The sequence below is a fragment of the Prionailurus viverrinus genome, chromosome B1, assembly GCF_022837055.1.
Source record: "Prionailurus viverrinus isolate Anna chromosome B1, UM_Priviv_1.0, whole genome shotgun sequence".
Classification (NCBI taxonomy): domain Eukaryota; kingdom Metazoa; phylum Chordata; class Mammalia; order Carnivora; family Felidae; genus Prionailurus; species Prionailurus viverrinus.
In genome coordinates this window covers 43,057,654-43,081,862 of record NC_062564.1, presented here as the reverse complement: position 1 = coordinate 43,081,862, position 24,209 = coordinate 43,057,654, and the positions used below count along the sequence as shown (strand labels likewise).

At 35.0% G+C, this 24,209-nt stretch overlaps 1 protein-coding gene across 9 annotated transcripts in view; it reads left to right on the top strand.

The window, feature by feature from the left end:
- Positions 1 to 24,209, top strand: part of ADAM2 (ADAM metallopeptidase domain 2) — a 137,011-nt gene that overhangs the window by 55,230 nt on the left and 57,572 nt on the right. For all 9 annotated transcript variants that reach the window (XR_007151574.1, XM_047856111.1, XM_047856118.1 and 6 more), the window contains one exon: positions 14,015 to 14,151. Coding sequence is in view for 8 of the 9 variants with exons in the window: in XM_047856111.1 (XP_047712067.1) it covers positions 14,015 to 14,151 (137 nt within the window). In the remaining variant the exon portion in view is untranslated. The remainder of the gene's footprint in view (positions 1 to 14,014; positions 14,152 to 24,209) is intronic.

Sequence of the window (24,209 nt, the reverse complement as noted above, 5' to 3'; positions counted from 1 at the left end):
CCTGGCCATGACCTTTTCTCGTTCTTTCTTTTGGGATGAATTCCTCCATCTTGGATTTTATCTAGGTCTCTGTCTTCTGCGTGTTAGGAAATCCTGTTATATTTTCTGCTCCTGAGAGTAATGGCTTTATAAAGAAGAAGTCATCTACTGTCCATGATCTGCCACTTCAGGGTGTGTCTCTGGTATGCTGTGTCAACTCTGCTGCTGTGTTTTGGCTGTTCTTTCCCTCAAGTCAGTCCTCTGCAGATTTTTCCTTGTCTGCAGTGTAGAGTGTTTGGACCTTGTCTAGAGTGTGATGAGTTGTAACTAGTTGTGCTCTTTTCTGCTTGTTAAAAGAGACCTAATGCTATTTCCACTAGAACTGAAGTTATGCCAAGTTCTAAGGTCAGTATATATGGTATGTGCTAGGAGTTTGTGCTAATCTCCTAGGGGAGGGATCAGCTACTCTGGTTCTCAGGCACACCTGATCTAGAAAAGCAGCACCTACAGAATGCAGGGGGTGAGGCTTGGTATAAGCAGTTTAAGCAGTCACTTTTGGCACTGTGTTGCTTATTGAAATTAGTTTATGCTGAGGGACAGTGGAAAGAAGTGGCACCAGCCACTTCCCTCAATCTGGAGAAGTGAATTCATGCCTGCTACTGTCTGGGAAACCCTCCCAGAAGAGCAAACAAGCTCCGCTTGTGTGTACCAGGCATTCATCAGATCCCTGCCTTCACCCTGACTGCGTTCAGGGCATTTGTCCACCCAGGAGTACAGTGCATATGTGTTCTATTTCAGGCAAGCAGGCTGAGTTTTAAAACTCCCAACTTTAGGGGCCTGGCATGGCAGGGCTTACACTATTCCTCTGGTGGAGGATCTCACTTTCCTGGTACTGATGCAAGTTTGTTCCAAACTGGCAGTCACACCAAAGCACAAGTGGGTGGATTTTGGAGTAAAGCACAGCAGAGAATCAGTGTCCAGATTATCTGCCATCAGTAGGTGTCTCTGTACCTATGTTGAGTAGCAGGGAAGGGTAATGGTGCCCACCAGCTCTTTCATCCCTGGAGAGGCAATTCCACCTCTCTCAGATTCACTCCAAGAAAGAGGAACTGTCTCTCCCAGTGCATCCCAGGGGATCCTTAGATTGTTTCATCTACTACTGAGCTGTTCTTCTCCATAGTAGCAATGCAGCACCCACTGGGCTCCACACAAGCCAGATCCTGGACCTCTAAAATTCCAATCTTTGAGCCCTACTGGTTGTAAAAGCTCATGAAAATCAGCCCTTCTTGTTTTCCCAGTTAATATCCTTGGGAAAATATTTTCCTTGTGTGTTCCCCTATGTGCTCTTTTCTGTGTCTTGCCTCCCTCTGTGACCAGGGACCCCTCTCTTCCATAGCAGCCATGATCCTTTCCTTCTCCAAATCACATCTCTACACTTAATACCTTCCATGATGTGGCCTCTTCTCTCCCTCTAGTTGTGCAATTTGCTCTGTCAATCCTCATATTGATTTCTTGGGTATTCAGAATGATTTGATATTTATCTAGCTGTGTTCGAGGGATGGGGCAAGCCTAGGGTCCTCCTATTTCTCTGCAATCTTAGCTCCTTTCTCTCTTCTTATGTTTAAACACCCATAACCCTCCATACCTCATCTTCCTAGGCTGTGGAATAAAATCTAAAATCTATATCCCTCCAATGCTGCTCTTTCTTAAAAGTTTATAGATGAAACCACAACGCAGGTGATTTTTGGATGAATAGAAGCATGTAATAATAGTTAAAAGAAGACGTTTTATGTCTTGCAACTCTTTTTCCTGGGACTCATCCACTTGTCATTCACAAATTTGCTCATTCACAAGGACTGACACAAGCTAGTTCTTGGTCTCAAGGTTGCTATACATTATATATTACCAGACACATTATCTGTTGACCTCAATTATGGACTGTGTAGATCCTGAGTACTAAACTTCCTCAGAAGAAAACACAGCACACAATACATACCACTTGAAGCAGAACTATTAGTAGTTATAGAAACTTCAAAAAAAGGTCTTTCCCAGAAGACATCAGAAATATTATAAGAAAGGTAAAATAAAAGTTAAGAGATGCGGATTATTGAAGTAGAAGTGCCAATATCTAGATATTAAGAACAATGTAGATAATAATTAAAAAGTCATAAGAAAACTTTTGAAGGAAAGATGAAAATAAATTTCACCACTTTATAGCCACTATCAGATCAACAAAATCCTTATGCCAAGATACTCCTTCTGGAGTCTCCCCATGATCCTTTATGCTGGATCATCTGGCAGGAGGGGAGAAAACTGGGTTGTCAGATGAAAGGAAATAAAAAGTCAAAATAGAATAGATAAAAAATGCACACTGACAATGATATAAAAATATTAAATACAAATAAAAATGTCTTTGTTTCCAAAAAAAGAAACTCATATAATAAAAAAGAAGTTCCATAGTGGGAAAAATCACATTTAATAAAAAAAGTGTATTCTTAAAATACATAAAAGTACTTTAAATAGACATAATTAGTATCTAAAAAAATTCATTCAAATATAAAATTTTTTGTCATATGTGAGTAAGAATAATTTCGTTCTTTTTTCCTAATACATATGTATTTAATTTATTTTCCTATTGAATTCATGAGGATCTTAATAATATTTAGTTGAAATAGTAGAACAATGTTAGTTGAACTTACAGTAGACATTCTTGTATCATTCTTGATTTTAGGAAGAAAACTTTCGATATTTCACTATTAGGTATTATGTTTTCTCTAGATTTTTATAGACACTTTACAATGTAATAAGGAGGCTCAGTTTTATTTCTAATTTTCATAGCTTTTCAAAATGTATTTTATTTTTATATCTCATCTTTAATTTTTAAAAGAGAAATTAATCCCATTTAAATTTATTTGAAGTTTTTTTTCTTTCCCAGTTTAGTAGCACAAATTTTTTACTAGTTATTGACACACTCATGTAGATATTTTTGTCACTTTTTTGAAATGTTGTCTTTCTTATATAAAATTAAATTTTCCTGTGTAATATTATAGAGATGTCAATGAAATCCTAACCAAAATCTAAGCAGGCTTTATTTTTTTTCATAAAAATTGACAACCTGATACAAAAGTTTTGTATATAAATGTATTTTAAAAAGATAAAAAATAAGTTTTGAAATTGAGGAAAAGCAGAAGATACAAATTTCTGAAAACTACAGTAATTAAGATATTGAAGTGTAAATAAATGGATCAATGTAACAAAATAGGAAATCTAAAAATAGACCCAGGCATATATGTAATCTAATGATTTTTGACAAGTTGTCAAGGCAATTTCTGTCATACAATAAAAAAAAGAGTAATAAAATTAAAATCACATCTTCATAAGAAAATTTAAATCAAAAGCATTGTTGGGGCACCTGGGTGCCTCAGTCAGTTAAGTGTCTGACTCTTGATTTTGTCTCAGGTCGTGGTCTCCTGGTTGATGGGATCCAGTCCTGTGTCAGGCTTTGTGCTGACATCATGGAGCTTCTTGGAATTCTCTCTTTCCCTCTCTCTCTCTGTCCCTGTCCCTTCCTCCACTTCAAAATAAATAAACAAACATCTAAAAATCAATTAATCAATCAATCAAAAGCATTGTTTAAGAGAACATGATGGGAAATTGATAATATCTAAAGACATTACTAAGGTAATTAATGCTAAAGGAAAGGGGGAGTAACGTCAGAGTAGTTAAGGGAAATTAGTACCTAATGAACCTTGCAGAAAATAAAGCTGAAAATCAGTGAACTAATTATCCAATCTAAAATATGTGAAAAGATAGAAACAAAATAACATTAAAACATATGGAAGCCAAGAAATAGTGAACACAAAAGCAGAAATCTATGCAAGACAGACTATATATAGGTAGGATAGAAATATTTCAAAAAACATAAGGCCTTAAAAAACTAAAAACAATTATATTTCTGGCAAAACTATTTTTTATAAAATAGAGTAGAAATTCATTAATAAAATTATAAAAATAAAGAGGAAATACTACAGATGTAGATAACATTAAGAAGATAATAGAGTTATGACAAACAAAATTTAAAATGTAGACAAATACTACATTGTTAATGGAAGTCCATAATTTACTAAAAGTTGCACAAGAAGAATTAGAAATTCAGAAAAACACCAAATTATTAAAGGAATTAATTTATTATTTAAAAAATCACATAAGGAAAATAAACAATGCTTTTAGGCATTCTATGCAATTTTAAGGGAACTGATTATTTCAGTCTTATATGTTTATAGAAAATAGACAAAAGAGAAAATACTCTACAGACTTGGAAATCAGAATTACCATAATACCAAAAGAAGATGGAACACAAAAGGAAATTAGAGAATAATTTATCCACAAACATAGAAGAGAAGCAAAACCATAAATCAAAAATCCTAACCAACTGAACCAAGCAGTTTATAAAGATAATAGACCACGCCCAAGGTTATTTTGTCCAAAGAATGAAGGATCATTTAGTCTTAGAAAATCTATTTACATCATTTAACTGAAGGTACTGTCATAATATTATTTCAGTTAATGGCATTTACTAGTAAGAACACAGATGAGGGCAATAGAGTAAAAATTGATGGGTTGTGGACTGGGCTATTTTAGCTAAGGTGATCAATCAGAGAAAAACTTTGAGGAGAAAATATTTGAGAGGAAGCATGGATGATGAGGCAAAGGCAGTTATGGCAAGGTCTAACAGAGCCCACCAGAAAGATCATTAAATTCAAAGGCTTTCAAATGGAAATGAATGTCATGAATAAGATGGCCATAAAAATAATAATTTTATTGAAGTCAGAAAGCTTCTAATTATATAGGGTCTTACAGATCTTGGTAAATGATTTTGGATTTCATTCTCTTTACAATGAAAAAGCACTGGAAGTTTTTAAGCCAACCAGAAGTATTTTTCTTATGGGAGACTAATTGTTGAGCAATAAGGATCCAAAGCAAGGAGACCAGATAGAGACAGTTGCAGGTGAATGATATAAACTGGTGTTTTATTCTTGGATGTGTGAGTAGATTTTGTCCATTATATATTATGAAAATAGAACATAAAGGACATACCAACTTATTGAATACATAGTATGTATGATAGAAGTATAAATGATTATTCCTCAGATTTGTCTTAAAAAACTAGGCAGAGGAACAGGGACTAAGAAGCATAGGTGAGGTAGAAGTGTAGAAGAGTATTACTTTGAACCTGAACTTGTACAGTTAGAGTGATGGTTAATTTTATATGTAAGGTTGGAAAGTTTTGATGAAATTAATATTTAAATTGGTAAAATTTGAATAAAACACATTGTCCTCCATAATGTGAAGGGGCCTCATCCAATCAATTGAAGGCCTGAATAGAACAAAAAGATCATCCTTCTCAAGCAAGAAGGAATTCTTTAGCAGACTGCCTTCAGATTTCATCTGCACCATGGTGTTCAGCCTGCTGGCCCTCAAGCTGGAACTGCATCATTGGCTCTCCTGGGTCCTCAGGCTGCTGACCCACTCTGCAGGTTTTGGACTCACCAGCTTCCATAATTGCGTGAGCCAATTTCTTATAGTACATCTCTTTCTCTCTGACTTTCTCTCTCTCTCTCTCTGTTATTGGTACTATTTCTCTGGAGAGCCCAAATTAATTCAATGACTCCTACATAAACATAAAATATATATATACTTAAACATTAAAAGATACATGCATCATAGAGATGATGATGATGATAGATGATAGATAGATAGATGATAGATAGATATAGCTTTGTGGGACTGATTTGCTAAATTCACACCCTTCTGTTATCTCCCTGGTACATTTCACTTACTTGTGGCTGCTCTTTTTAGTTCAAGCAGTGGAGGCCAAAGCAGTGGAGAACAGAGTATGAGAAAATAAAACTACCTTATTTGGTTTCAAACTCTTGAACCCACAGCTTCACCAGAGGAAGGGAAAAGTGCTCCTCTTTCAGAATTTTGTCTTATAATTTCCCCCCTTTGGCCACTTTGGTGCTGCTACAGTCACTGAAGAATCATCTGATGGATGGGGAATGAAAGAACAGAAGGAATAGGAAAAAGAAACAGGACATTTTCACTTTTCCCTGAGATTTAAGTGTTTCCTTTCCCACTCTTCAATTCAGAACTACAGAATTTCTCCTGGTTCTCTGTCTGCACTACAGTGCTCACTTCCAAATTCAGACTATTTTGCTTTTAGGCCAGGAGAGACCAACTAACTGGTACTTTGGGTGTTTGTTCTTCCCTTTTGAATGCTGATATTTTCAGGCTTGTCAAATACTTTCTCTCTATTCTGTCTAGGTTGAATAGTTGAGTCCAAGTGGGAGAGATAGACTGGCATTTGTTTACTCCATCTTTCTGGTAATGGAATCTGTACATTGAAATTTAAACAATGAAAATTTATACAATGTAAATACTAAACAAAAACAATTTGTTTTGGGTATATTAATAGCAAATAAAGTAGACGTCTTAATCAGGTTGGGCTGCCATAGCTAAATAACATAGATTAAACAACATGTATTTTCTTATAATTCTAGAGGCTGGAAGTCTGAGATGAGAGTGCCAGCATAGTCAGATTCTGGTGAGAGCTCTCTTTCTTGCTTTCAGGCATCCACCTTCTCTTGTGTCCTCACTTGGTGGGGAGGAGTAGGGAAAGAAATAGAAAGAGAGAGATCTTTTTTAAGGTCACAGTTTTATCAGATGCCCATATTTAACCTTAATTATTTCCTGAATACCCTGTCTTCAAATACAATCATATTGGTCACACTGGAGGCTAGGACTTCAACATAGGATTTTGCAGCAGACACAATTCAATCCATAGCAGTAGACTTTAAAACAGGATGTGTTATGAGCAATAAAGAGGAATATTAAATGATGATCACAGGAATTGAGAGAAAGAGCAATTATAATGTTGTATGCACCTAATTACGTTGCTTCAATATATATAAAGCAAATGTGACAGAATAAAATAAAAAAAGACACCCATAATAGTACTTGAGAATGAAGAAAAATCTAACTCAGCAGTGCCCTATTTTCCATTTTGTTGAAATGTATTTAAAGGTTGTATACCAAAGAGCAGCAGAATATTATTTTATTTATAACTCCATCAAAGTATATTTAATACAAAAATTTATACATGTTTAATGTATACACTTTGATGAGTTTAACATATGCATAAATATATACCATCACCACAAACAAGGGAATAAACATACCCATCACCTACAAAAGATTTCTTCTGTTCCCTTACTTTTTATTATTTACCAAAATAAATAATATAGTGATAAATAAAGTAGTATCAATATAAGATGATTGAAATCTTACAGAGAATATTTTCTTTCTTTTTCTGAGATAATTGTCTTTATTTATTTTTTAAATATAATTTGTTGTCAAATGACTAACATACAGTGTGTGCAGTGTGCTCTTAGTTTTCGGGTAGATTCCCGTGATTCATTGCTTACGTACAACACTCAGTTCTCATCCCAACAAGTGCCCTCCTCAATGACCATCACCCATTTTCCCCTCTCCCCCACAACCCCCATCAACCCTCAGTTTGTTCTCTGCATTTAAGAGTCTCTTATGGTTTGCCTCCCTCCCTCTCTGTTTGTAACTATTTTCTTCCCCTTCCCTTATCCCATGGATTTCTCAAGTTCCACATAGGAAGGAAAAAATATATCTCTTTCTCTTCCTGACTTATTTCACTTAGCATCATACCCTCCAGTTCCATCCACGTTGCTGCAAATGGCAGGATTTCATTCTTTCTCATTGCCAAGTAGTATTCCATTGTATACATAAACCACATCTTCTTTATTATTCATAAGGTGATGGACATTTAGGCTCTTCCCATAATTTGGCTATTGTTGAAAGCGTCACTATATACATTGGGGAACATGTGTCCCTATGAGTCAGCACTCCTGTATCCTTTGGATAAATTCCTAGTAGTGCTATTTCTGGGTTGTAAAGTAGTTCTATTTTTAATTTTTTGAGGAACCTCCATACTGTTTTCCAGAGCGGCTGCATCTGTTTGCATTCCTACCAACAGTGAAAGAGGGTTCCTCTTTCTCCACATCTGCACCAGCACCTGTAGTTTCCTGAGTTGTTCATTTTAACCACTCTGCCTGGTGTGAGGTGGTATCTCAGTGTGGTTTTGATTTATATTTCTCTGATGATGAGTGACATTGAGCATCTTTTCATGTGTCTGTTGGCCATCTGGATGTCTTCTTTGGAAAAGTGTCTATTTATGTCTTCTGCCCATTTCTTCACTGAATTATTTGTGTTTTGGGTGTTGAGTTTGGTAAGTTCTTTATAGATTTTGGATATTAACCCTTTATCTGATATGTCATTTACAAAAATCTCTTCCCATTCTGTCAGTTGTCTTTTAGTTTTGTTGATTGTTTCCTTTGCAGTGCAGAAGATTGTTGTCATAATGAGATCCCAATAGTTCATTTTACTTTTAATTCCCTTGCCTTTGGAGTCTTGTTGAGCAAGAAATTGCTGCGGCTGAGGTCAGATTGTTGCCTGTTTTCTCCTCTAGGGTTTTGATAGTTTCCTGTCTCACACTTAGGTCTCTCAACCATTTTGAGTTTATTTTTGTGTATGGTGTAAGAAAGTGATCTAGTTTCATTATTCTGCATGTTGCTCTCTATAGAGCATATTTTATGACCATTGTGGATTTAAATTAGAACTAAATAATAGAAAAGTCACTTAAAAATCTCTAAACATTTGTAAATAAAACATAAGAAATCAGAACTCATTTTGAACTAAATGATACTAAAAATACAGCATACCTAAATTCCTGGGATGCCAGAAAAAAACAGAACTGAGAACTCTGTAGCTTTAATCATACAAATTAAAATAAATTTAAATATAGATAATCTAAGTCCAATTTCAAAAAACATGTAGTTGCAAGTTAAAGTAAAAGACCCTAGAACCAAGGAAGTAAAAAAAAAATATTTTATACCAGTGAAAAATACAAAATATGTATATCATGGGGAAAATCACCAAAGCACAAAGTCATCTGTTTGAGATGACAAATAAAATTTATAAGTCCCAAACAAAACTGTATCCTACCTCAATAAAGAGCAAGTAAGTTATCAAAACATTTGTTGAGAAAAAGGGACACCATAACCACAGATCCTACATATATTAAAAACAAAACAAAACATATCCTCAACTAATGTATGGCAGTAAATTTAGATGAAATTGATAAATGTCATGAATAATAAAATCTATCACATGAATAGGAAAGAAAACCTGGATAGCCATTGACCTATTGGAATAATTGAATCTTTTTAAAATATTTATTTATTTTTGAGAGAGAGAGAGAGCTTGTGTATGCACTCGTGCAAGCAGGAGAAGGGTAGAGAAAGAGGCAGAGGATCCAAAGCAATGTGGTGCTCCAACTCCCCAACTGTGAGATCACGACCTGCACGGAAGTTGGACGCTTAACCCCTGAGCCATCCAGGGTCCCTTGGAGTAATTGAATCTTAAATAATACTAAAAAGTCAGCCAACACCAGAAACTCCAGGATCAGATTGTCTCTTGAGGATGTGATGTCTCCAAAGGTTTTAGTACCAATGTACAACAAATTCTTGTAGAGAATATAAAAGGAAGGGCTGTTTCTTAGCTTGTTGTAGGAATTGACATTTATGCCAACGCTATGTTAACAAAGAATTCTGCAATGTATCAGAAGAATAACACAACATGAGTCAAGTAGGAATTATTCCAGGAATGGAAGTTAATTTTACATATGAAAATCAATCATAATCTGCCATTCTAAAAGAAATAATAGATGCAGAGAAAACATTTGGTAAAGTTCGAACTCATTTGTGACAAAAAAAGAGATAAAACTTTCAGCACACTAGATAGAAAAAAGAACACCTTCAAGAAAGTTTTGTCCACTCTAAGGTCTTGAAGCTAATAATTTATATTTTCTAATTAAAACATGTTAATTTTCAACTATAGATCCATATAAACAACATTATAATAATTTGGTGTGAGTTAGGTGTCAGGATTATTTATTCACAGTAAATAAGCAATCACTTCATGGCACTTATTAAACAGGTTCTTTTTCTTACGGAATTAGAGTGGTACCTTTGTTATAAAAATCAGATCATCATATTCCTACTCTCTTTCTGGATTTTTAAAAATGATCATTTGTCTATTTTTCCACCAATACCATATTGTCTTAATAACTATAGTTTTATAACATATAATCAGCAATGGTTGTATGAACCCTACAACTCCTTCTTCGGACTAATTTAGGTATCTTAAGTTCTCTGCATTTCTGTTTTAAAATCAGCTTGTCAATTTCAACAAAAAATTCTTGGATTTCTATTAGTTTTTGATTTAAATCCCTAGGTCAATTTGAGGGAAATTGACATTTTAACAATACTGAGTCATCTTATCTGTGAAATGGATAGACATGTGTGGTAATGTAAGCAATAAAAAGAACTACTGTTGTACTCCATATTGATGGATCTCAAAAACTAGGTTGAGCAAAAGAAGCCCGAAACACAAGAACATTTATTTCATGATGCCATTTTTGTGAAGCTAAAGTGTAGCTAAAGGTAAGCCAAAGTATTAAAAGTCAGAACAGGGGCGCCTGGGTGGCGCAGTCGGTTAAGCGTCCGACTTCAGCCAGGTCACGATCTCGCGGTCCGTCAGTTCGAGCCCCGCGTCAGGCTCTGGGCTGATGGCTCAGAGCCTGGAGCCTGTTTCCGATTCTGTGTCTCCCTCTCTCTCTGCCCCTCTCCCGTTCATGCTCTGTCTCTCTCTGTCCCAAAAATAATAATAATAAAAAAAAGTCAGAATAGAAGTTACATTTGGTAGGGAGGTAATGACTGGAAGCTTGCTGGGGAAAACTTCCTGAGTAATAAAAACATTCTGTACCTTGTACAGGATAATAATTATGCAGGTATGTGACACATGCATACTTCATAAATATGCATACATATGCATATGCACATATAATATGTATAAAAACTATATATGAATGTGTCTATATATACGAATAAATATTCTAATTTTTTAATCACATTTATTTATTTTTGAGAGACAGAGAGAGACAGAGCACAAATGGGGGAGGGACAAAGAGACAAGACACAGAATCTGAAGCAGGCTCCAGGCCTCGAGCTGTCAGCACAGAGCCCAATGTGTGGCTTGAACTCACCAACTGTGACATCATCACCTGAGCTGAAGTCAGACACGCTCAACCGACTGAGCCACCCAGGCGCCCCAATAAATATTCTGTATATACATATGTGTATATGTACATACAACTTCATCAAGGCACCTAAGATTTGTACACTCAGCATGAAACCATTACACAAAATAAAATGTTATTAATTTTGAAAAGGCAATAACCAAAAGAGATTAAAAATATTTTAGTTTCAATTATTAAAAATAAAAATGATCAGATTGTTTTCTCTTTTATGTTTCAAACCCATATGTGCCAGAAAATTTAACCCTAAAAAGTACAAAGTACAGAATATCATGCCAAAAATTAATGTGTGAGTATTAATATGAAGCATCAAAATATTCTCCAAGTGAAATATATATGAATTTTAAGGGATTCATTATTTAGGATGAAATAAAATTTTACTAACCTTATATAATAAACCTGAAATCATATGTACCTAACCAAATACTTATAAAATATACAAAGCAAACACTGAAAGAGCTATTAGCTCAAATACATTGTATTTGAATAAGTAATTTTTCAAAGCAAAATTTAGAATATTTGAACAATATTAGTAAGCTTTATCTAAAAGACATATATAGAATCTTGGTTCCTAAAGTTAGAAACTAGAAGATTTTACAAAAGCATAAGTAGCAGGCACATTTATAGAAAGTAATCCCATATTTCGCAATAAAGAAAGTCTCAATATCTACTTGCCTGCAGATTTTTTCAGTCTAGTGATTCGCACATGAGAAGCCGTAATAAATGTCAGCTACTGTTAATATTATTTTACAATTGCCCTAAGCAGGTATTATTTGCAAAAAGAAACTTGTCTGCTTAGGTGTAATTTTTTTCCTAAAATATTTTTTAAGACTCCAATGTTCAATGTAATTTTCCTTCTATTACTTTATTTTCAAAACAGAAGTAATCATAACAATATTCTGTAGGAAATTCTCACACTCCCTTCCATACATTTTTCAAATTTTTCAGACTGGTCTGTTATGGACTAAATTGTGACCCCCTAAAATTCATATGTTGGAGCCCTAACCCCATGTGACTATATCGGGAGAGCTAACCTTAATGGAGATAATTTAAGATTAAAGGAGATCATAAGTGTGAATCCCTAATTAGATAGTGTTCTTATAAAAAGAGGAAGTGACACCAGAGATACCGATCTCTGTACATACACAGAGGAAAAGACATGCAAAAAGGCAGCCATGGAAGAAACCTCACCAGAAACTAACCCTGCTGGTATTTTGATCTTGGACTTCTAATCTTCAGACCTATGAGAAAATAAATTTGTTATTAAGTCACCTACATCTGTGGTATTTTGTAATAGTCAGCCTGAGCTGACTACTTGAAGTCCAACGTGAGACCGTCATAACAGGAGTGTAAAGAAAGGTCATCTCAAAAACTAAACCATGTATCTGATCCTATCACACAATGAAAGGAAAGGTTAAAATATATGCAGATAGAGATGGGGAAAATACATGTATTAAAAAGAGAATAGAGTAACAGTTGCATGGGGAGGGGAGAAGAGACTGCTTTCACACACATGACTAAAGTGACATTTGTGGAAAACATTTTTTTCATCTTACCGAGCTATAAAAGATAACAGGGAACAGGACAGATACAGAATAAGAAACGGTTGTAAAGATACATTGATTGAATAATTGCTAGACCCTTTTCTACAATATCCCCAAAACAAGAAAAACAAGAAAATCTTATAAAACAAGAAAATTTACAGTAATAATATAATGTACTGTTATTTTTTATAAATCTTATTATTTAAATTCTTGAGATTTAGCAAAATCCTTCCATTTCTTCTCCATTATCTCTCCCCCTCCCTTGTTCTCTCTGAACATGGGTGGCACATTCATCTGTGGTAATTTGTTAAAAGGAACATCTGTCAATGTGTATACAAGGGGTAGGAACTTAGGGCTAGTAACACGAAAATTTAACTGTCACCCAGACTTGAAGGAAAGGGCAATGCCATTTTACTAGGGTCACAGACAGAAGGTAGATGTCTCCACTGAAGGATCCAGACAGTTATAGGCACCCTGGCAATGATGGTAATAAATACCTTGCTCTTTTCTCAGCCTGTTCCCCTCTTTAGAGCAAATCAAGGTAAAAGAAACCCTTTAACATAATTCATTGGTATCACCTCCTGGGCTAGAGAGCAAGGTGGAACATGCTGGAAAGTTGATTTAGAGAGACAAACAGAAGATACCAAAATCTATTCCTAGAAACCAATCTTGAAGTATATTCAACATAATGCTGTTAGATATATCTGAAAGGATAGTGTGATTTTTGGATTTTTCTCAAGCTTCATACATTTTAGTACGGTCAAAATATACTATGATAAGCATCTTACATTTGCAAAAACAAAAATAATAAAGATATTTTAGTTTTGAAAATAAAGTTTAAACACTTGGTAAGTCAGCATTCTTATTATCAGTCATTATTTACCCTAATTTAATGGATTAATTTATGATTTTTTAAATGTATGAGTCACCTAAAATATCATCCCCAAATAATTAAAATATAAGTGAACATAACCGGTTAATAATTTGACACTGTATGTTTGTATCTAAAGATCTTATTTTGTGAATATAAATATGACTATAACTATTGTTATTATAATTAATAAGTTACTGAGGCAATATTTTTCTTAATAATGGTACTTGTAACACGTTACCAATATAGATGGCACATCTGTGGTTATCATATTAGATGATGCTATTCAATTTTATTGACTATTTTTAATAATTACATTGTTTCCTAGGTAAATGGATTATCTTCTGAAATGTACATGTATGTTCTTTTTTCCAGCATCCCAGAACCATAAGTCTGGAATCACTTGCAGTTATTATAGCTCAATTACTGAGCCTTAGTATGGGAATAGCTTATGATGACATTAACAAATGCCAGTGCTCAGGAGCTGTCTGCATAATGAACCCAGAAGCAATGTAAGATGCTTTACTTTTACATGCTTTATTTACATAGTTTATATAAAAATAAGCCTGGTGTACTTAGTTTAAGAAAGTCTAGGCTGCTAAAATAATTCATAATGGTCAAATATAAGCTGTGTCCAATGATTCCCAAGTAAAAATATGTATTCCAATGCCCACACTGCATATGTACCTCACTGTCACTTGTATCCTGATATGACAATTGCTGTGTCATGTGCTCTAACTCTAGATTTATCGCTATGCCATTTGCACAATTTTATAATCTAATGCATAACTTGGTGAGCCAAATATAGGCTTGGGATCACTGTACAAGAATGATTTATTAGTTTGGACTTATCTGCATGTGTCCCTTTCATTCTGCCCTCACTTAGCCTGAACTCTTGGCATCTCCTGATTTCAAAGATGCTGTTAATCAGCTTTTTCCTTTTCACTAGAGAAGGCCTTTTTGCAGTATGCTTCCCAAGCCTCAAAGGCATAGTGAATTTGTTGTTATCATCATTATTCTTAGAGTACAATGGTGAGATTTTATAGAATTAGGACCATGTAGGGGATTTAGGGAAACCATCATCCAGCCAGTGACTAGAGCCAGCCTCTTATCTTTCTGAAGGACAATTCTCATAACCATTTTCTCCTTCTCATATGTCTTAGAAAATCAAGCACCATTGCTGACAGCGGCAAAATTGATAACATCACAATCTCTCCATTCCCTAACTTCTGCTTCCACAATCATTTCCTAGGAAATAATTACTCAAATTTTTTATCTCAGGCTCTGATTTGGCAGGCACTCATGAAAACCGTTGTCCCAGAAGGGGCTATAGAAGAGCATTATCAACAATAGTCAAATTATGTGAAGAGTCCAAATATCTATTGACTAATGAATGGATAAAGAATATGTGGTATATATACACAGTGGTATATATATATATATATATATATATATATATATATATACACACACACACACACACACACACACACAATGGAATGTAATTCAGAAAACAAAAAGAATAAAATCTTGCCATTTGCAACTATGTGTATGGAGCTAGAATGTATTATGCCACATGAAATAAATCGGTCAGAGAAAGACAAATACCATATGATTTCACTCATATGTGGAATTTAATAAACAAAACAGATGGCCATAGGGGAAAAAATAGAGGCAAACCATAAAACAGACTCTTAACTATAGAGAACAAACTGAGGTTTGCTGGAGGAGTGGTGAGTGGGGGAGGGGAGTGGATAAAATGGTGATGGGTGTTATGGAGGGCACTTGTGAGCACTGGATATTATATGTACATGATGAATCACTAAATTCTAACCCTGAAAACAATATTACATTATATGCTAAGTAACTAGAATTTAAATAAAAATTTGTAACAAAAATAAGAAGGGACTATAGAAAACAAGGCTTTTTGAAATGATTGTGAACCTGGAACAATCCATGATTTGATGACAACAAGGATAACTTTAACGGGTATAGAGAGGTATAACAGTTAGGCAGAGAGAGGGCACTGCAGATCCATGCTGTGATGCAAGATGTTTGTTCTTTTGCACTTAAGATCATTAAGACACAATAAAAAATAAAGATATTCATGATAGATTAGATTAGTTCCATGTGGAATTTCAGATAAGTATCATAGAAGATATGTAGTGCCATCTCCTAGAGTTCCTTGCAGTTGAACCCTAGTGGAGTTGAGCATGCATACAGAGACCAGTAAGTGAGTATGTTACTAAAATTGATTATTATCACAATAATTTAGGTATTTGCAGGTCTATATAATTAAATAGTGGGCCTATTAATATGTCTAATGACCAAAATAGCATATCTGGTAGCTAACTAAAAATATCCAGACAGTGTAAGTAAATAATATGAGTAGAAATCCCAGAGCTCCATGTCACCTATATCTATTGCACCAATGTTTCTCAATCATTTCACATCAATGGCACATGGGGGTTCCCTAAAACTGTCTATAAATGAAGAAAAACCTGTCTTATTTCAATTCAAGAACAGGGCCTTTCAATATGTTAGGTGGAATCCTTTTTTTGAAAAAAAAAATCACTATTCATACTATTCTCCAATTAGATTAAAACCCTCACAGTGAGCATATTTGCATAAAATACATTTAGCTTTCTATTTTGTATTAGAGACGTGCCACAGGTTGGGATCTACATGGCCTCAGCAATGGCAAATAGTATTTGGTCAAGGATATGGATACTACAAGCTTGGACATTTAGAGACAAGAAAGTGTGGGGAAGAGGAAAGCAAGTAAGCACAAAGTATGCAGATCTTTATATCTATCTTAGGTTCAAGTCCCACAAGAAGCACTTAATGACCAAGTCAACACTTTAAAATTCGTGAATGCCAATCAGCTTCTTCCCTAGGCAAAAGAGGCCCTAAAATAAAGGTAATCACCTCTTTAGTGGGGCAGCCTTCAACCACTTCATTGGAACACCAGCTCCCTGACCCTCTAAGGACAAACCCATTAAATCTGTACGCTTCTTTGTGGTCCCAGCAGATTGGAGCCACAATTCCTATCTCAATACAACAGACTTATGTTGATTTTTCCTCATTCTCTTTCTCTTGATTCCTACTCCTTTAATCCTGTTTCCTAGTGTCATGTCTCAAATTTCCTGCAATCAAGTTCATGCCTTTTTGTTTTTGTTTTTCTGGTTCATCTTAAAGACAGATGATATTGTATGTACTTCATATTGATAATGCTGAACATTGCCCATTAAATATTTATCTTTGATTGCATTATGGTTTTTAAAATAATGATACATTGCTTGTGATACCAGCTGCAATGATCATTATGATTTACAATGGTGAGGAAATGATAGGAAGGACTAGAAGATCTGAACTATTAATAGCTCCTTGGAGCCTCCAACTCCTCCTAAATATTGTTAAAGCATTTTTTGTTCAATTTTGAAAGTAGTTTATTTTGTTGAGATGCCTGAATTATTCTCATCATGGGTAGAATTCTTCAAAATGCAGTGTTTCTTCCATTTTTTTTCCTGCGGGGAAATTATTAGGTGTAAATAGGTTGGTATTTACTATTTTTTCTAATTGCACCTCTTTATATGACTATAAAATTTCCAATTTTTTTGTGACAAGTATATAAAAATTAAAAAAAATTTTTTTTTTCAACGTTTATTTATTTTTGGGACAGAGACAGAGCATGAACGGGGGAGGGGCAGAGAGAGGGAGACACAGAATCGGAAACAGGCTCCAGGCTCTGAGCCATCAGCTCAGCTCAGAGCCTGACGCGGGGCTCGAACTCATGGACCGCGAGATCCTGACCTGGCTGAAGTCGGACGCTTAACCGACTGCGCCACCCAGGCGCACCAAGTATATAGAAATTTTATTGATTACATTGAATTTGTTTACTAAAGATTTGTTAAATTAATTTATTAGTTCTGGGATTTTAATTTAGCTTTATTGGAATTTTATACATGTATAATCATATATTATATATACAATTTTATGTTTTTTTAAATCTTTATATTTTTTTCAATTCCTATTTTTTGCCTTACAACAGTGATAAGGACCTCTAATACAATGTAACATAGAAATGGAACATGTGGCTATTTTTGTTGTGCTTCTAATTTAAGGGCAAAATCTTTCATCTTTCACCATTAAATAGGTTAGCTGAAAGTTTTTCATAGAGGCTTTTAATCAGACTGAGGAAGCTGGTTTTTTAGCCCTTGTTTGCCAGAGTTCCAATCATGAATAGATTTCATTATATATTAAGATGTTTATGTGTTATTGTTGATTTTACTTTTTTTCAGTTGATATGTTTCAGTTGATACATTTTATTGATCTTCAATTGTTGCAATAACTTGTCTTCCTAGGATGAACCACATTTCGATACAGTGCATAATCCCTTTTATGCATTTGTCCTACTTGTTGCTGGATTTCTCTCCTAACACGTTTCTATATTTATGAAGAATATTGGGCTTTAGGTTGTTTTCTCTTGTAATTATTTTGACTTGTTTCATTATCAGGGTAACATTAGACTCATAAAATTTCCTAAAAGTAATTTGGCAAAATTGATATTAATTCTTCACAAGTTATCTGTTAGAAATTCACCAGTGAAGCCATATGGAATTAGAATTCTCTTTTTGGAAAGCTATTTAATAATTAATTTTTAAAAGATGAGGATCTTTATATTCAGATTATAAAAAATATTTCCTTGAAATTAGTCATAAGTTTCTATAATCATTTGTTTTTAAAAAGTTAATTTATTTTTAAATGCAGCATAGCTAACATACAGTATTCTATTAGTATCAAGTTTACAATTTAGTGATTCAGCAATTCTGTATAACACTCAGTGCTCATCATGAAAGAACACTCTTTAATCCCCATCACCTATTTCACTGACCCCTCCACCCAACCCACTTCCCCTCTGTAACCATCAGTTTATTCTCGATAGTTAAGAGTTTGTTTTTTGGTTTGTCTCTCTCTCTTTTTTTTCCCTTTGCTCATTTGTTTGTTTCTGAAATTTTATATCTGAGTGAAATCATATGGCATTTGTCCTTCTCTGACTTATTTCAGTTAGGATAATATACTCTAGCTCCATCTATGCCATTGCAAATGGCAAGATTTCATTCTTTTCTATGGCCAAATAATATTCCATTGTATAACTATACCACATCTTCTTTGTCCATTCATCAATTAAGGGGAACTTGGTCTGCTTCCATTATTTGGATATTGCTGCTGTAAATTTAGGGGTGCATTGTCTCTTTGAATTAGTGTTTTTGTATTTTGGGAAGTAAATAGTAGTGCAATTACTGTATCATAGGGTAGCTCTAGTTTAAACTTCCTGAGGAATCTCTATACTGTTTTCCTCAGCGGCTGCACCAGTTTGTATTCCCACTAAAACTGCAAGAGTTCCTTTTTCTCCATATTCTCACCAACACTTATTGTGTCTTGTGTTTTTGATTTTAGCCATTCTGACAGGTGTGAGATGATACTTTGCTGTGGCTTTGATTTTCATTTTCCTGATAATGAGTGATGTATCTTTTCATGTATCTGTTGGTCATCTGGATATCTTTGTCAGAGATATGGCTGTCCATGTCTTCTGCTGATTTTTAATTGGGTTATTTGTTTTTTGGGTGTTGAATATTTTAGGTTCCTTATATATTACAGATACTAACCCTTTTATTGGATATGTCATTTGCAAATATTCTCTCCCATTCTGTAGGTTGCCTTTTAATTTTGTTGACTGTTTCCTTTGCATGATCATTTTATTTTGAAATAGTCCCAATAGTTTATTTTTGCTTTTATTTCATTTGTCTCAGAGACATATCTAGAAAAATGTTGCTATGGCTGATATCAGAGACATTTCTGCCTTTGTTGTTTTCTAGAATTGTTATAGTTTCAGGTATCACATTGAAATCCTGAATCCATTTTGAGTTTATTTTTGTGTATGGTGTCAGAAAATGGTCTGAGTTCATTCTTCTGCATGTTGCTGTCCAGTTTTCCCAACACCATTTGTTGAAGAGACTGTCTTTTTCCCATTGGATATTCTTCTCTCCTTTGTAAAAGATTAATTGACCATACAATTGTGGGTTTATTTCTGGTTTTCCATTCTGTTCTATTTTTCTATGAATCTATTTTTGTGCTAGTACCATACTGTTTTGATGATTACAGGTTTGTAATATAACTTGAAGTCTGCACTTGTGCTGCCTCCAGCTTTCCCTTTGTTTTTCAAACTTGCTTAGGCTATTCGGGGTCTTTTGTGGTTCCATAAAAATTTTAGGATTGTTTGTTCTAGTTCTGTGAAAAATGTTGGTATTTTGATAGAAATTGCATTAAATGTGTAGATTGAATTAGCTAGTCTAAACATTTTATCAAAATTTGTTTTTCTAATCCATGAGCATGGAATGTCTTTCTATTTCTTGTGTGTCATCTTCACTTTCTTTCATCAATGTTTTATAATTTTTAGAGTACACGTATTTTACCACTTTGGTTAGGTTTATTTCTAGGTATCCAATTATAAAGTGCAATTGTAATTGGGACTATTACTTTTTTTCTTTTTTTAATATGAGCTTTATAATCAAATTGGTTTCCATACAACACCCAGTGCTCATCCCAACAGATGCCCTCCTCAATACTCATCATCCACCCACCCCTCCCTCCCACCCCCCATCAACCCTCAGTTTGTTCTCAGTTTTTAAGAGTCTCTTACGGTTTGGTTCTCTCCCTCTCTAACCTTTTTTTTTTCCTTCCCCTGCCCCATGGTCTTCTGTTAAGTTTCTCAGGATCCACATAAGAGTGAAACCATATGGTATCTGTCTTTCTCTGTATGGCTTATTTCACTTAGCATAACACCCTCCAGTTCCATCCACCCTACTACAAAAGGCCATATTTCATTCTTTCTCATTGCCACGTAGTATTCCAGTGTGTATATAAACCACAATTTCTTTATCCATTCATCAGTTGATGGAAATTTAGGCTCTTTCCATAATTTGGCTATTGTTGAAAGTGCTGCTCTAAATACTGGGGTACAAGCACCCCTATGCATCAGCACTCCCGTATTCCTTGGGTAAATTCCTAACAGTGTTATTGCTGGGTCATAGGGTAGATCTATTTTTAATTTTTTGAGGAACCTCTACACTGTTTTCCAGAGTGGCTGCACCAGTTTGCATTCCCACCAACAGTGCAAGAGGGTTCCCATTTTTCCACATCCTCTCCAGCATCTATAGTCTCCTGATTTGTTCATTTTAGCCACTCTGACAGGGATGAGGTGGTATCTGAGTGTGGTTTTGATTTGTATTTCCCTGATGAGGAGCGACGTTGAGCATCTTTTCATGTGCCTGTTGGCCATCTGGATGTCTTCTTTAGAGAAGTGTCTATTCATGTTTTCTGCCCATTTCTTCACTGGATTATTTTTCAGGTGTGGAGTTTAGTGAGTCCTTTATAGATTTTGGATACTAGCCCTTTGTTCGATATGTCATTTGCAAATATCTTTTCCCATTCCATTGGTTGCCTTTTAGTTTTGTTGATTGTTTCCTTTGCAGTGCAAAAGCTTTTCATTTTCATGAGGTCCCAATAGTTCATTTTTGCTTTTACTTCCCTTGCCTTTGAGGATGTGTCAGGTAAGAAATTTCTGTGGCTGAGGACAGAGAGGTTTTTTCCTGCTTTCTCTCTAAGGTTTTGATGGTTTTCTGTCTCACATTCAGGTGCTTCATCCGTTTTGAGTTTATTTTTGTGAATGGTGTAATAAAGTGGTCTAGTTTTATTCTTCTGCATGTTGCTGTCTGGTTCTCCCAGCACCATTTGTTAAAGAGACTGCCTTTTTCCATTGGATATTCTTTACTGCTTTGTCAAAGATTAATTGGGCATACTTTTGTGGGTCCAACTCTGGAGTCTCTATTCTATTCCATTGGTCTTTGTGTCTGTTTTTTGTGCCATGGTACATATGGTACATATATGTCTTGATGATTACAACTTTGTACTAGAGGCTAAAGTCTGGGATTGTGATGCCTCCTGCTTTGGTCTTCTTTAATATTACTTAGGGTATTCGGGTCTTTTGTGGTTCCATACAAATCTTAGGATTGCTTGTTCCAGCTTTGAGATGAATGCTGGTGCAATTTTGATTGGGATTACATTGAATGTGTAGATAGCTTTGGGTTGTATTGACATTTTAACAATATTTATTCTTCCAATCGATGAGCACAGAATGTTTTTCCATTTCTTTATATCTTCTTCAATTTCCTTCATAAGCTTTCTATAGTTTTCAGCATACAGATCTTTTACATCTTTGGTTAGGTTTATTCCTAGCTATTTTATGACTCTTGGTGCAATTGTGAATGGGATCAGTTTCTTTGTTTGTCCTTCTGTTGCTTCATTATTAGTGTATAAGAATGCAACTGATTTCTGTACACTAATTTTGTATCCTGCGACTTTGCTGAATTCATGTATCAGTTCTAGTAGATTTTTGGTGGAGTCTTTAGGGTTTTCCATGTACACTATCATGTCATCTGCAAAAAGTGAAAGCTTAACTTCATCTTTGCCAATTTTGATGCCTTTGATTTCCTTTTGTTGTCTGATTGCTGATGCTAGAACTTCCAACACTATGTTAAACAGCAGCGAGAGTGGACATCCCTGTCGTGTTCCCGATCTCAGGGAGAAAGCTCTCAGTTTTTCCTCACTGAGGATGATGTTAGCTGTGGGCTTTTCATAAATGGCTTTTATGATGTTTAAGTATGTTCCTTCTATACCGACTTTCTTAAGGGTTTTTGCTAAGAAAGGCTGCTGAATTTTGTCAAATGCTTTTTCTGCATAGATTGACAGGATCATATGGTTCTTTGCTTTTCTTTTATTAATGTGATGTATCACATTGATTGATTTCCAAATGTTGAACCAGCCCTGCAGCCCAGGGATGAATCCCACTTGATCATGGTGAATAATTCTTTTTATACTGTTGCATTCGATTTGCTAGTATCTTGTTGAGAATTTTTGCATCCACATTCATCAGGGATATTGGCCTGTAGTTTTCTTTTTTTACTGGGTCTATACCTGTTTAGGAATCAAAGTAATGTTGGCTTCATAGAATGAGTCTGGAAGTTCTCCTTCCCTTTCTATTTTTTGGAAAGGCTTGAGGAGGATAAGTAATATCTCTGCTTTAAATGTCTGGTAGAATTCCCCTGGGAAGCCATCTGGTCCTGGACTCTTATTTGTTGGGAGATTTTGATGACTGATTCAATTTTTTCGCTGGTTATGGGTCTGTTCAAGTTTTCTATTTCTTCTTGTTTGAATTTTGGAAGTGTGTGGTGCTTAGGAATTGGTCCATTTCTTCCAGGTTGTCCAGTTTGTTGGCATATACTTTTCATAGTATTCCTTGATAACTGCTTGTATTTCTGAGGGATTGGTTGTAATAATTCCACATTCATTCATGATTTTATCTATTTGGGTCATCTCCCTTTTCTTTTTGAGAAGCCTGGCTAGAGGTTTATCAATTTTGTTTATTTTTCAAAACACCAACTCTTGGTTTCATTGATCTGCTCTACAGGTTTTTTTAGATTCTATATTGTTTATTTCTGCTCTGATCTTTATTATTTCTCCTCTTCTGCTGGGTTTGGGGTGCCTTTGGTGTTCTGCTTCTATTTTCTTTAGGTGTGCTGTTAGATTTTGTATTTGGGATTTTTCTTGTTTCTTGAGATAGGCCTGAATTGCAATGTATTTTCCTCTCAGGACTGCCTTCACTGCATCCCAAAGCATTTGGATTGTTGTATTTTCATTTTCATTTATTTCCATATAATTTTTAATTTCTTCTCTAAATTCCTGGTTGGCCCATTCATTCTTTAAAAGGGTGTTCTTTAACCTCCATGCTTTTGGAGGTTTTCCAGACCTTTTCCTGTGGTTGATTTCAAGTTTCATAGCATTGTGGTCTGAAAGCATGCATGGTATGATCTCAATTCTTGTATACCTATGAAGGGCTGTTTTGTGACCCAGTATGTGATCTATCTTGGAGAATGTTCCATGTGCACTCAAGAAGAAAGTATATTCTGTTGCTTTGGGATGCAGAGTTCTAAATATATCTGTCAAGTCCATCTGATCCAATGTATCATTGAGGGCCCTTGTTACTTTTTTTTTTTTTTTAGTTTTTTTTTTTTCAACATTTTATTTATTTTTGGGACAGAGAGAGACAGAGCATGAATGGGGGAGGGGCAGAGAGAGAGGGAGACACAGAATCAGAAACAGGCTCCAGGCTCTGAGCCATCAGCCCAGAGCCCGACGCGGGGCTCGAACTCACGGGCCGCGAGATCGTGACCTGGCTGAAGTCGGAGGCTTAACCGACTGCGCCACCCAGGCGCCCCAAGGGCCCTTGTTACTTTATTGACCGTGTGTCTAGATGATCTATCCATTTCTGTAAGTGGAGTGTTAAAATCCCCTGCAATTTACTACATTCTTATCAATAAGGTTGCTTATGTTTGTGAGTAATTGTTTTATATATTTGGGGGCTCCTGTATTCGGCGCAATTTATAATTTATAACATTTATAATTTATAACATTTACAATTTATAACATTTATAATTGTTAGCTCTTCCTG